Here is a 12561-nt window from a genome sequence, read left to right on the forward strand (position 1 = left end):
AATTCAACAAAAAGTTACTTGAAAAAGTTGTGTCTACGGCAATTTTATATCCATATGCCAAATTTTATGCAACTAAGATAAAGTTAACGTTTTGCTTATTTTTGACAGATATCCCCTTTATTTTAAAAAACAAGTTCGGTTAATTGTCATCAATTCATTTATACATAACAAACTCATCAGGGAGTTTAACTTTTCTGATACATTTTTACTCATACGGACATTTTTAGAGAGAAATTAAAAATTTGCTTTAAAAATTTTAACATGACTGGTGCAAAGTTTCAATCACTTGGCTATTTTCTTAAACAAACGTCAGTACCTTCAATTTTGAAAAAGCAGACAAAACTCAAAAACTGTAATAAATATCAATAAAATTACTAGAGTTGAAATTACATTAAATTTTTAATATTCAGTATTTACAGATTATTTATCAACACAAACTAGGGCGGTAAGGATACTTAATCACGTTGAATAAAATTTTTAAGTAGGTCTTGACAAACAAAATGCATGCTATGGTAGTGTCAAGTTGTTGATTTACTTGTCAAATTTTTAACAGTTATTGTTGCAATAATGTTGTCTCTTCAGGAAAGAATAGAAATAGTTTTAATATGTGGTGAGAATACACCATACCGGCAAATAGCTAACATTTTGAATGAACGGTATCCAGGAAAAAATAATGAGGTTAGTGAAGTTTTAGATAATATGCCTTCAAATATTAAATACGACCTATGGTATCAGCTTGATGGCGCACCAATACATCACACGGTTGCTGTAAAACAGTCCCTTCAATAAATGTTCAGAGGCAAAGTTATTGGAGGTAACTAGGAATATTATTGGCCACCTAGATCACCCCACTTGACGCCTTTAGACTTTTTCTTGTGGGGATACCTGAAACAAAAAGTGTACCGAAGTAGACCATTTACTGACATACAACATCTGGAAAATACCATTCGCGACTGCTGTGCAAATATAAATCCCCGATTTATTAAAAATGCAGTTACATATGTCAATAGAAGGACCATAATTTGTATTGAACGTGGAGGACGACATACTGAAATGTAGGCTATAAGTGTTTGACAACCTCATTCAGATCAATAAGTAATTTTTTGTATCCATTTATATTTTCTATAATATTATTGCTGTTTAAAATTTATAATAATAATAATAGTTCTATCGAAATTATTTGCATTTTCTTTTAGTTGCCTCTGCTTTTTCGAAATCAAAGGTTTGTTTAAGAAAATAGCCAAGTGATTGAAACTTTGCACCAGTCATGTTAAAATTTTTATGGCAAATTTTTAATTTCTCTCTAAAAATGTCCATCCGTATGAGTAAAAATGTATCAGAAAAGTTAAACTCCATGATGAGTTTGTTATGTATACATGAATTGATGACAATTAACCGAACTTGTTTTTTAAAATAAAGGGGACATCTGTCAAAAATAAGCAAAACGTTAACTTTATCCTAGTTGCATAAAATTTGTGCATATGGATATAAAATTGCCGTAGACACAACTTTTTCAAGTAACTTTTTGTCAAATTCGATCTAGAAATGCACTTTTTCAATTTTTTTCGAAGAAAAAGTTGAATTTGACAAACACTGAACGTCAGTGGGTCAAAGTTGGCCGCATCATTTCAAGTAAAAGATTATTGGGTGTCTTTATATGAATACAGGAGATGATTTATCGGACATAGCACTCAAAAAGTGGCAAACCATAGGCACGTGTTTCGGGCTTTTGACCCATCATCAGTATGGTGCAGCCAAGTGCAAGGATAGACAACACTTGGTTGTCGAAAGAACTAAAAATTCACGGAGCCATCAGCAGAAACCAGCCGCACATTTGTGGTTTCAGTTGATAGATCGTGTGTTTACAAGAATACTACTAACATCTGTGTCGTAGTATTAATAATAATAATTTTTCAGAGATTCACTCAAAATTTATCAAATGAGAACTAGGATCAATTCATTGAATCAACGTTTACATGGATATTTCAAACATTCCAACGTATTTGATGGGATTGAGCAATACTTAATGAACATTCATAACGTATCCAACACGTCATTGTGAAATTTCCACTGGATGAATTAGAAAACCTTACTGTTCAGTGAAAATCTCAGGATAAAGTGTTACTTGAACACATTTCTTAAATTATAGGAGTATTTTTGAAAATAAAATCCGTCGGTTTCATTCACGGAAACAATATTTCATGTTTGTCATTGTACCATACGAATTCAAAGTTAATTCTCTGCCCTACTCACTCCTATATCGTTTCAAATTCGAAGTAGGCCGTGAAGCCGACAATCGCTTCGGTTGGCATCGAAATCGGTCTTAAAATATCCAGATGATTTATCCCGAACAGATTAATGAATTCATGTAATATTCTGGAACTCTCAAAATGAGGTAAGGCGATTCATCAAGGATTGTTCTTCGCATCCTTCATTCATGGTATTTTCCTTTCGGTGATTCAATAAAAATCAAGATTGGGAGTCTATATATACATACTGAAATTTTTTGGAAAGCCATGGACCGGATCTACCCAAATACAAGAAACGATAGCGAACGCTATAGGATGCTTGGACGTGGCTTAGAGATCAAATAATATTCTAGTCAGATTTATTGAAAACAATAATGACGAAATTTCAGTGTAGGACAGATCAGGAGTATATAAGTTGACTTGTGGCCCATATTGGCCAAACAAGGAGAACTTTTTCCCATACAATTGAAGAACATAGAAGTAGTTTCTTGAATAGAAAGACCAATTCATCATTTGAAAACCATCTTTCAGCAGCAGGACGTGAGTTCAATGACGACTATGTCATGTTATATTCAGAAGAGAAAAATTTGGAACTCAATCTTTCAGTAAATGGATTTGAGAAATCGAGTGATTCACTCAATGACCAAATAGAATTAAATAACTCTCCGTTAATGAATTATTTATTAAAATGTGGAAACTGGTACATAAGCTCACATAATTTCATTCATTACGGGTTTGTCCGAATAAGGTTGTACATTTTCTCTTCTTTTCTTACGCTGATGTTTATTGATTTATTCCCAAACTCAGGTACACATTAAACATTAATTGGCTAGGTAAAAACTCAGGTACTTGAAATTAAGGTACTTCAAATTGTAAAAACATGTATGAAGCATTGAATATGAAGATTTTAGTTGATAAAGAAAAGCCTGAAGAAGCTTTTGTATGGCGAAACTCCTGTTGCGTTTTTGTAAAACTGTTTACCAAAAATCTCACAAAGTGTTATAATTCAAAAATCTGAAGATGTTCTGAAGATGTTCAAATCATTTCATCAACGAATTACCCATTTCAAAGTTTATTAAGTAATTCCACTTTTTGTGTTCTTCGAAACATGTTTATAATTGCCCTGCTGTAGGAACTAAATAGTTTGATGACTTTTGAACGAGAAATGAGTGGGAAAAATCCTCAGTTGTTTCATATTTTCTGTCAAATTGAGAATTTTGACCTGATTGTGGAAATATACAGGGTGTCACATAAGTACGTTGAAATATTCAAGTGACGTATTTGTGAAACAATTTTAAGAAAAAAAGGCCATATAAACTTGTGTCCGGAGATGATTGGTTTCCGAGATACAGGGTGTTGAAATTGAATATTTTTGTTGGTTTCCTAAAAATAACCTCTGCAAAAAATAAGTTATTTGCACGAAATTTGGGTTTTTTGACGGGGGAAATCATAATTTCGTATTGATTATTTATTTCTGATTGATTATTTATTTCAAATTGCCCTAACTTTTTTGGCAGTTAACTTTTGGTTCTTTTCATGAAAAAACCTGATTTCCACACCTTTTCCAAGTAAAAAAGGTACACTTCCTCAACAACTCTGAAGGTGATCGTTTTCCAGATATTTACGATTTTCTATATCGATGCATATTAGTTAGCTCCTAGGGAGCTAAGTGAAGTTGGTGAGAACACTACAAAAACTAAGTATGTGGTGGATCTCATCAAAATTAACATTTTTTTCATTTCTTTTCGAGAAACAAATTCTTGAAATATTTCAAAACATGTTTGGTTTTTGTTGATCGTTTTTTGCAATTTCATTTATTTGAATTTCGAAAACAGATTCAAATACATACGATATGCACACTGTGCATATGTCCTTTCTCGATGTTTTGTAGTCAAATCAACCAGGCCGGTCCTGACGGTTACGTAACATTGATGTAATACTTTCAGTAAATGTATGCACATCAAAGTGATTATTAGCTCAATAATAGTTCAATTAAATGAGATAATGATCATTTGAATTCTTTTCCCGGAATGTACTGACAAGCAACACTGCATTTGAATAACCTTCTAACTCCACTTAAACACAAGTAATTATCTTCCAACTTATAATTAAGGACAGTTTCAGTAATTTTGGTACTGTGGAGTAATTTTCAAATTTGTCATTTTATGAGACCTGTTTCTATTACTTCCAAAAAAATTGCTGCAAACTGTTAAAGTTTGTTTTAAATGCATGCCTGGGGCATGAACCATCGACTCACACATTGGCCGATTGACTGAGTGAACAAAGCACCCACGTCAAACCGCCCGGCTACAGACCGTATTGGATACAACTAACATGGATATTGGGAATTCAAGAAAATGATGATAAGTATGATTAGTGATGAACGGGTGATTTACAACCAACTTTTGAATTTGTTCCAACTAAAAACCTTTTACCAGAAACACTATCGGGCTTCCGCCCACCTCATAGCTGTGAAACGACAATCTTGAACATTACAGATGATGTTCTCAGCAGACTTGACTATAAGAAAGCTACATCACTTGTTATGCTTGATTTTTCGAAAGCTTTCGATACGATAAATCATGTTATTCTCCTCATTGTCCTCGAATCCATTGGTCAAAATATCACAATATAGTATCCAGTCCATTGAAGATAAATCACGGTATTCTATAAGGCTCGATTTTAGGTCCACTTCTATTTATATTATATACCTCAAACTTCAACATCGATAGAGTTTCTGTTTGACTTTTTCAGTCTGAATCTACAGCCCTCTACTGGCCCTCAACAAATAACATCCTCTAGTCTCATGATCGTGGAAATCACAATTTCTGTTCAATGTTGATTCATTTTTATGAATATCTATCAAAAGTTGATACAGATAAATAGAAGGTACTGTCATTATTTTCATCGAAAGGAAATGAGGTCTACAGGAGGCTAAGAAACCAGCCCCAACATAAATTTCCTATTTGCGTTAGTACTATATAGCCCATAAGTTCAAGCTCAACTAAAATATCTACGATAATGATGTTTAGGCCTAAGAAAAACAGAGAGTTCAACAACTCCACTCTTCAAGTGCGCATCAAAAATGAAATACTTCCCTCTGTGACCAAGATAAAAAATGTAGGAATTTCACTAGTTCGGACTTCCATTGTCTACTATATAAAATGATTTGAAATCCCTGAAACAACTAAAAAAGAAGAATTGAAAATGAATAGCTGAAAATAACAATTATATTAACCAAAATAAACCTGAAATGAAATAATAGTTAAATAAAATACGAGTAAAAATAGAACAATTGAATAAATGAAAATAAAGGAATGAAAAAAGAAAATAAAAATGAAAAGTGGAGAAATTCCAAGTCACGTTAGTTCACGACGTTTCGATTGTTAGTATCTACAATCGTCTTCGGGTGATGACTGGACTGATTCCTCCGAGAGATGACTATTTATAGGTCGTTCGAGTACTTTCACTTATCCCCGCTTTCCATTTTCCGCTTCACTGGTTCCGTGGGAGATGACCGTTTTGGCGGGAGTTGGCCATTTTTCACTTGATGATGGGTTTCCATATGTTGCGTATTTCTACGCTGGCTTGGCTGAATACGTTGTTGGACAACATGTATGCGGCTTCCTTGAATTTTCTCCTAAACCAATGTTCCTCTCTGTGCAAGATCTCAGCTTGGGACCACTCGATGTTGTGTTGATGGGTCCAAACATGGTCTGCTGTTTCTGATTTGCTGGTTTCCCCTCGCTGTGTGTGTTTCTTGTGCTCGGCAATGCGAACATTCAATGGCCTCTTAGTTTCACCAATATAGGATTTTCCGCACTCACAGGGTATCCGGTAAATGCAATTCTTGGAATCGCAGTCCGCGTTTGGTGGCCTGGTTTTCGTGAGGCTGCTACGGATAGTGTTGCCGGATCTGAAGCAGGTTCTGATGTTGTACTTGGAACCAATCCCTCTTATCCTCTCCGATAATCCTCTGATGTAGGGAAGTGCAAGCACTGGTTGTGACGGCTTCTCTTTCTTGCGAGGCTCCTGCTGTCTTCTAGCCAAAGTCTTTTCCACCATCGCTTTGGAGTAGCCATTCCGTTGAAGATCATTTTTGATGATGTCCAGTTCCTTCTCGAGACCTTCCTTCGTATTACAGAGCCCAAAAGCACGGTCTGATAGAGTCTTGATGATTCCTCTTTTAGTCGATTGATGGTGGTTGGATTCGTGGTTCAGATACTGTCCCGTATGAGTGGGTTTTCGGTATACAGATGTTTTCCACTTAGTGTCGGTCCTCTTCACCAAAACGTCTAAGAATGGCAATTCGTTGTGAATTTCCTTCTCCATTGTGAAATTGATGTGTTTCAGGAAGGTGTCCAGTTCAGTATCCTCATGGTTCCATATTATGAAGGTGTCGTCAACATATCTCAACCAGACTCGAGGTTTCTTGTGGGCTTCTTCAATGGCCAGAGTTTCTAACCACTCCATATATATGTTGACTATGACTGGTGAAAGTGGTGATCCCATTGGCAGTCCCTCATCTTGTGTAAAGAATTCGTCCTTAAGTTGGAAATAACAGTTTTGTATACACAGCATCTAGTATTTCCGTGATTACTTCTATAGGTAGATTCGTTCTCTCTTCCAGGTTCCCGTCTTCGGATAGCTTTCTCTGTATGATTTGGAGTGCTTCTTCGACCGGAACGTTGGTGTAAAGGCTTTCCACGTCGAAACTAATTAGTTGATCTTCCTGAGTGACCTCAATTGACCCTAGTAGTTCGACAAAATGCCTTTCTTTGTAAGAAAAAGGAAAAACATCGTCTTTTGTGAAGAATTCAAGGCATTTTGTCGGACTACTAGGGTCAATTGAGGTCACACAGGAAGATCAACTAATTATTGAGACCATCGGATGCTCTTCGACTACAGCGTACTCGGAATAGCTGTCTAAGTTTCTCGTTTGGTTTCCGGAAATACGATGATATATCCTAAGGAAGAATCAGGATGGTTAAAAATTGAGAAACTTAGAACACTGCATCTACTCACACAATAAGTTTTGATATCTCGTCAACATGTTTACTTTCTGGGGAAGCTCAAAACATTTTAAACAATTAATAGTTTCACCACACGGAACAGTTCAGTTTTGTGATCACCAAACACAAGTCTTCCATCTTCACCCACTGTTCTCATATATAATGCAGCCAATCATTATAATCAACTACCCTGTGAGTTTCGATATTATACGATTGAAAATTTAAAAAAAGACTAAAGACCCACCTAACTGTCTAGTCTCTTGTCCATTTCCAACTTTGGCAATACAAAAGAAATATTCCAGAGCGGTTGCATGAACTAAATTTCTGATCTTCTCATCATAGTATCACTGTTGACTCGTCTATTTTTTTATTACTGTTCAATTATTGCTATTCCCAGGCTGAAAGTTGTTTTGGTTTTTCTCTTTTCGTCTGTTTCAACTGTACTTTTTATGGTGAATGGAGACGTATTATTATTATCATTATGGAACTAAGTGAAATAAAGAAACCCAAACTGTCATTCTAAGAATTGATCAAACATTACCTTAACATCGTGCTTTCACTTGACTATAAATATCGATTAAACAAAGCATTAGTTAGTGTATTTATCATGGCAGGTAAAGGTAAAAAGAAGAAATCGAAAAATGGTAATTCAAACGGAGATAAAAATAAAAAGAAAGGAGGGAAACCGAAAAAATCAGGAGGAAGAAAGGGTAGATCGAAAAGCGGAAGATGCAACGTTGATATATTCACGGAGGCAGCTATGGAAAATGCATATACCACTTGTCACAGCGTTCAGGATCTTTTGAAATGGAGAGGATTTCCTTGGCCTGATGCTCAGAAGAAAAAGAAAAAAGGGAAGAAGTAATTGTGACTGGGTTCCTGAAAACGGAGTTGAACATTTTGCTGAACGACACATACAAATGTGTAAGCCTTTTAAACCTCATAAAAGAACTTTTTTTGTTCAATTTACAGTTACTATTTACTATAGCATGTATTTGTCACTTGTCTAATAAATATAATTTCAAAAAATAAGTTCTGATTCCTTTGCTGCGAAGATTTTTCACTCCTGGGTGGAATAAAATACTGGAATTTTCTTTTCAGATTTCTTTAAATTTATTAATATTATCAAATTTATTATTCTCATCAACAGTTTCTAGAACCAAGAAAGAATAACACAAAAAAGAATCCACTGAACAAATCGTAACTGAGATAAATGAAAGATCTCATATGACCCTTGTTAGGCTCAAATCATCTCACTTTTTATGAAAATTATATACAGGGTGGCAAAAAGAAGAACACAAAAAGAATCCACTGAACAAATCGTAACTAAAATAAATAAACAATTTCATATGACCCTTGTTAGGCTCAAATCATCTCACTTTTCATTAAAATTATATACAGTGTGGCACACTTATGATGAATACACCCCTGTATTTCAGTCATTTTTGAAAGCAAAGATTTGGACCATATTTTGCTTCGCGTTGGAGATAGCGAAATAAGTTATCTGAAAAAGTGGCTTAAACATCGATTTTGAACCTAAACACCGAATTTCAACCCGAAATTCGAATAATTTTTTTTTGTAAATTTCATATTCAAGTCCGATTTTCAATAAATGCTTCTGAATAAGGAGCTCTACGAGAATATTAAATTAACTATAATGGAGGAATGAGAATAAAAAGCCTACTAAAATATTATGAAATTGTCAGTTGCTAAAAACCTACAGACATCGGTCGAAATTAAATGAGAATTAATAGAGCGAATTCAACAGGAAATTAAATGAACTCTAATATTGGAAGTTAGTTCCAAATATTGTCTCTCAACTGAACCACTCTCAATTCTGAAACGTTTTTCAATTATTTTTCTATTATTATTGGCCACGCTCCTCAGTTTTGGAATACTCATTTCACGGCAATCCGTATTCTCTCACAAAGTGAGAGAAGAAGTGAAAATCCATCACAGTTATGTCAGGAAAGCGAGGAGGCCATTGTTCTTATGAGCTACTTCTACCAATCCAACATAATGGAAAATGTGTATTTAACCACTCTCGAACCATCCGAGAATTATAAAAGAAAGCTCCGTCTAGCGGAAAGTACATCTCTTGTCGCACATTGAAGGGTAGATTTTTCCATGTCGAATACGATTTCGTTTCGGATGTTTTCTGTTGAATTCTAAAGCAAGTTGTCTACTTTTTCGAGCACAATCACCAAATGACCTTATTAATTACATTTTTTTCACATTTTTTCACGTAAATTGAAACGTTCAATGGCCATTTTGTCTTTTTTCTGATTGATTGATGGATTGAAAATCCATAGAAATATCATAAACTACACCTTGCGATTTGATCTCCACAAACTTCATTTGAGAAATATATCGCGACATGTTTTGCTAACACAGTATCTTCTTCAACAGTGATTTGAATACTAAAAGTTGCTTCTAACGCTAATATTTATATACCACAGGTAACTACAGTTGAGACTACCTCCATCAAATTATCTAAACCTCTACAATTTTTATATACCTGTGGTACCTCTTCAATTATGATTACCTGAAGCATATTACCTCACTTCTACATCAATAATAATACTTCTTCCGTTTTATTTAAGAAAACAAGTTCAATAATGGTGATCTGTACAAATCCAACTGGTCATTCATTGGAATATTTGAATTTTTGAGTTTATTCATTTCCATGTCTTCCAAATGATTCAGTTTCAAATCTTTATTTTCTTTGTGTAAAATTTCGAACACTTCGTTAAATATATGATTTTCTTCTGAAAGATGCTTTGAATATGTTGAATTTGTTTTCCTATTTACATAGCTCATATCATGATCCTGGATTCGATTCCTAAATGTTCTGCCAGTTTGACCAATAGGACACGTTCCACACTTCAATTTATATACTCCTGATTTCTCAAATTTTGATACTTTGTCTTTATTATTTTCAACTAACTTTCCCAACGTATTACTTGTTCATTTTGTCACTGTTTTTGACGCATTCACTTCCAAACTGATATTTGGGAAAAGTATAAATAGTTCATTTTTTCCATAATACTCTAGCCCAATTTGAAAACTGTTGAAACACAAAATATGAAACTGCTTTGAAACATTGATAATGACGATTTTCCATCTAAAATCAGGCAAATTCCTCTGGATTTAAGACATGCCAGTAAAGGAGACCAAATTCGAATAACTTACATTCGACAAAATAATAATTTCCATTTATATGAATATGAAAATTACAAAAAAAATCAAATTTCCAATTTTGGGTTGAAATTTGGTATGTAGGATCAGAATCGACTTCTAAGCAACTTTTTCAGTATTAGGTATTGCGAATAAAAGTGCAGTCCATGAATGTCTACGCCGGTACTAAAAATCAAATCTCTGCTTTTAAAAATGACTAAAATGCAGTGTGGTGTCTTCATCTTAAGTGTGTCACACTGTATAAGAAAATTATGGACAGACAATACACACTGGGATGAAACAACGAAAACTCTGAAAGTCACCACCACCAAAATAACGATTTATTTGGTTTTGGCTTTCTATTTTTCAATCGTTATACAAACATTCAAAGGAAAGAAGAAAGAATGGAATGGAATGACGAGACAAGTGTGCTGTCGTCAGCAAAGCAATATATTAGATTTTCAGTTTTTTCCCAATAAGTCGTTGGTATACAATAAAAAGAGGATTGAAGATAATATGGGTCCCTGGGGAACACCAGCGTTGGTGGAAGTATTTGGAATCTGTAGAGTAGGGAGGGTGAGCGTAGACTCACACTACTTAGGCCACATGTGACCCATTGTACATCCTCCCGAGGAGTTGTCCTCCTAGGTCATCGTCCATCCTCTCCCTCCCAGGAAGGTGAACAAGTCACTAGGCCAAGGTGTAGACCAAGACTCGCCGAACACACACTATCATTAGCAACCTTGAGGTGTCTCACTGTGGCCGCGAAGGTTTTGGAAGGTGCAGCGATATTACTGTCGTTGCGCGGCTTCTTCAACCTTCTTGGGGTTCCCTCCGTGGAGGTCACAAGTGAGGGAGCTTTCCTGCAGTGGCAGCCGGTTCCTTGCCTTTATTCAAGGCGGAACTCTTGGCGCTCGCCGCAGAAAGTGCCCTTGCTGTTGGAGGTGATCCGCTATGTCCAGCCTCATTCCAAGCGGTAGATTGGGGTGGACATTTCTGTTCATCCCCAGCCACCGCCTTAGATTGAGGTGAGCATTTCTGTCCAGCCTCGAGATTGGTTTTTGTTGTTCCTGTTTTTGTGTTGTTTCATTCATGTGTGTTGTTCCCACGAGTAGCAAGGGAAGAGTCGGTCACCTCTGGCAGAGCCCCGCATTACCAGAGGTAGGCTGATTACAATGAGGTTTCGCTCAGTTCCCCAAGGAGATCGTTCGTGACCGCATATCACCCTTCGGCTATTCAGCTGCTGGCACGATTCCTTACACCTTAGCTTGGGTAGGCTAGTCCACGGTGGCATGTTTTGCAAGGGCTTTTGGGGAGTTTCAGTTCCCCTCACCCTACTTACTTCTCCCACTGACCAGGAGTCCAGCGACCCCATCCATAAAGCCACATTGGCTTCCCGGACAGGGCCTCCAGTCTCCTGGTCGTTCCCCTATCCGGAGACGCGTCCGATAGGTAGCCCAACCCACGGGATGATGAAAGTATTCGAGAGATAACCATCGACGACCACTTGCAGAGAAAGTTCTTTCAGGAAGTTGAAGAGCGATACACAGAATATCATCAAATTTCAATATATTTTTTAACGGTTAGTACTAACTGGGGAAGCGGTGAATGCGATGAAACTGGCACCATCTATGTGTTGGGACCGGGACTTTTTAGCCCCAGGTAGTGTTAAATGAATTCTTTAAAAGCATACTTACGTTAGTGGAAAGCATCCCATAATGATAGAGCTTCACTTTTTTCCGTACTGTAACTATGTTATCAAGATATTGTTTCTCAAACTTTGCATTCATACTCAGTTCATTCGTTAGTAACCTACCAGGGTAACCTACCTGTAGTTTTCACACAAATTCATCCAAACAATCTGTACTCCACATTCATTTACGAATCACTGTTTTTTTACACTTTGGATCAATTCCGACTGAAAAACAACACATTCTACAAATGTCAAAAATGTTTTATTAGCTTCTTTGTTTCAATCGTATGCTTCGAAGAGGGTATTTGTTTTGATTCGCAAATAGCCTTACACTTGTTTCAAAGTTAAACCAATGTGAATTTTTAATATAAATATTGTTTCGCTTCATTGGTGAGCATGTTTGAGAACCACAGGCGTAACCGAAGGATTT

The 12561-nt window shown here is 35.9% G+C and overlaps 2 protein-coding genes across 2 annotated transcripts in view; one reads left to right on the plus strand and one right to left on the minus strand.

Moving 5' to 3' along the window:
* Positions 1-12432, minus strand: part of Hsc70-2 (Heat shock protein 70 cognate 2) — a 32074-nt gene extending 19642 nt beyond the window's left edge. Inside the window, exon 1 of the mRNA XM_023157466.2 lies at positions 12268-12432. The gene's annotated coding sequence lies outside the window, so the exon portion shown is untranslated. The remainder of the gene's footprint in view (positions 1-12267) is intronic.
* On the plus strand, positions 7808-8196 carry LOC141485737 (small lysine-rich protein 1). Its single transcript, XM_074183087.1, has one exon. The coding sequence runs from the start codon at positions 7869-7871 to the stop codon at positions 8124-8126; it is 258 nt and encodes an 85-aa protein (XP_074039188.1). The 5' UTR covers positions 7808-7868; the 3' UTR covers positions 8127-8196.
* Positions 12433-12561: the final 129 nt, after the last annotated feature.

Source organism: Leptinotarsa decemlineata, unplaced genomic scaffold, assembly GCF_025532065.1.
Source record: "Leptinotarsa decemlineata unplaced genomic scaffold, Ldec_3_MD MMD2_tig00026330_RagTag_RagTag, whole genome shotgun sequence".
Classification (NCBI taxonomy): domain Eukaryota; kingdom Metazoa; phylum Arthropoda; class Insecta; order Coleoptera; family Chrysomelidae; genus Leptinotarsa; species Leptinotarsa decemlineata.

What these genes read in the sequence shown, in the direction of transcription:
- LOC141485737 (XM_074183087.1), top strand. Translation starts at nt 7,869, where the DNA reads ATGGCAGGTAAAGGTAAAAAGAAGAAATCGAAAAATGGTAATTCAAAC.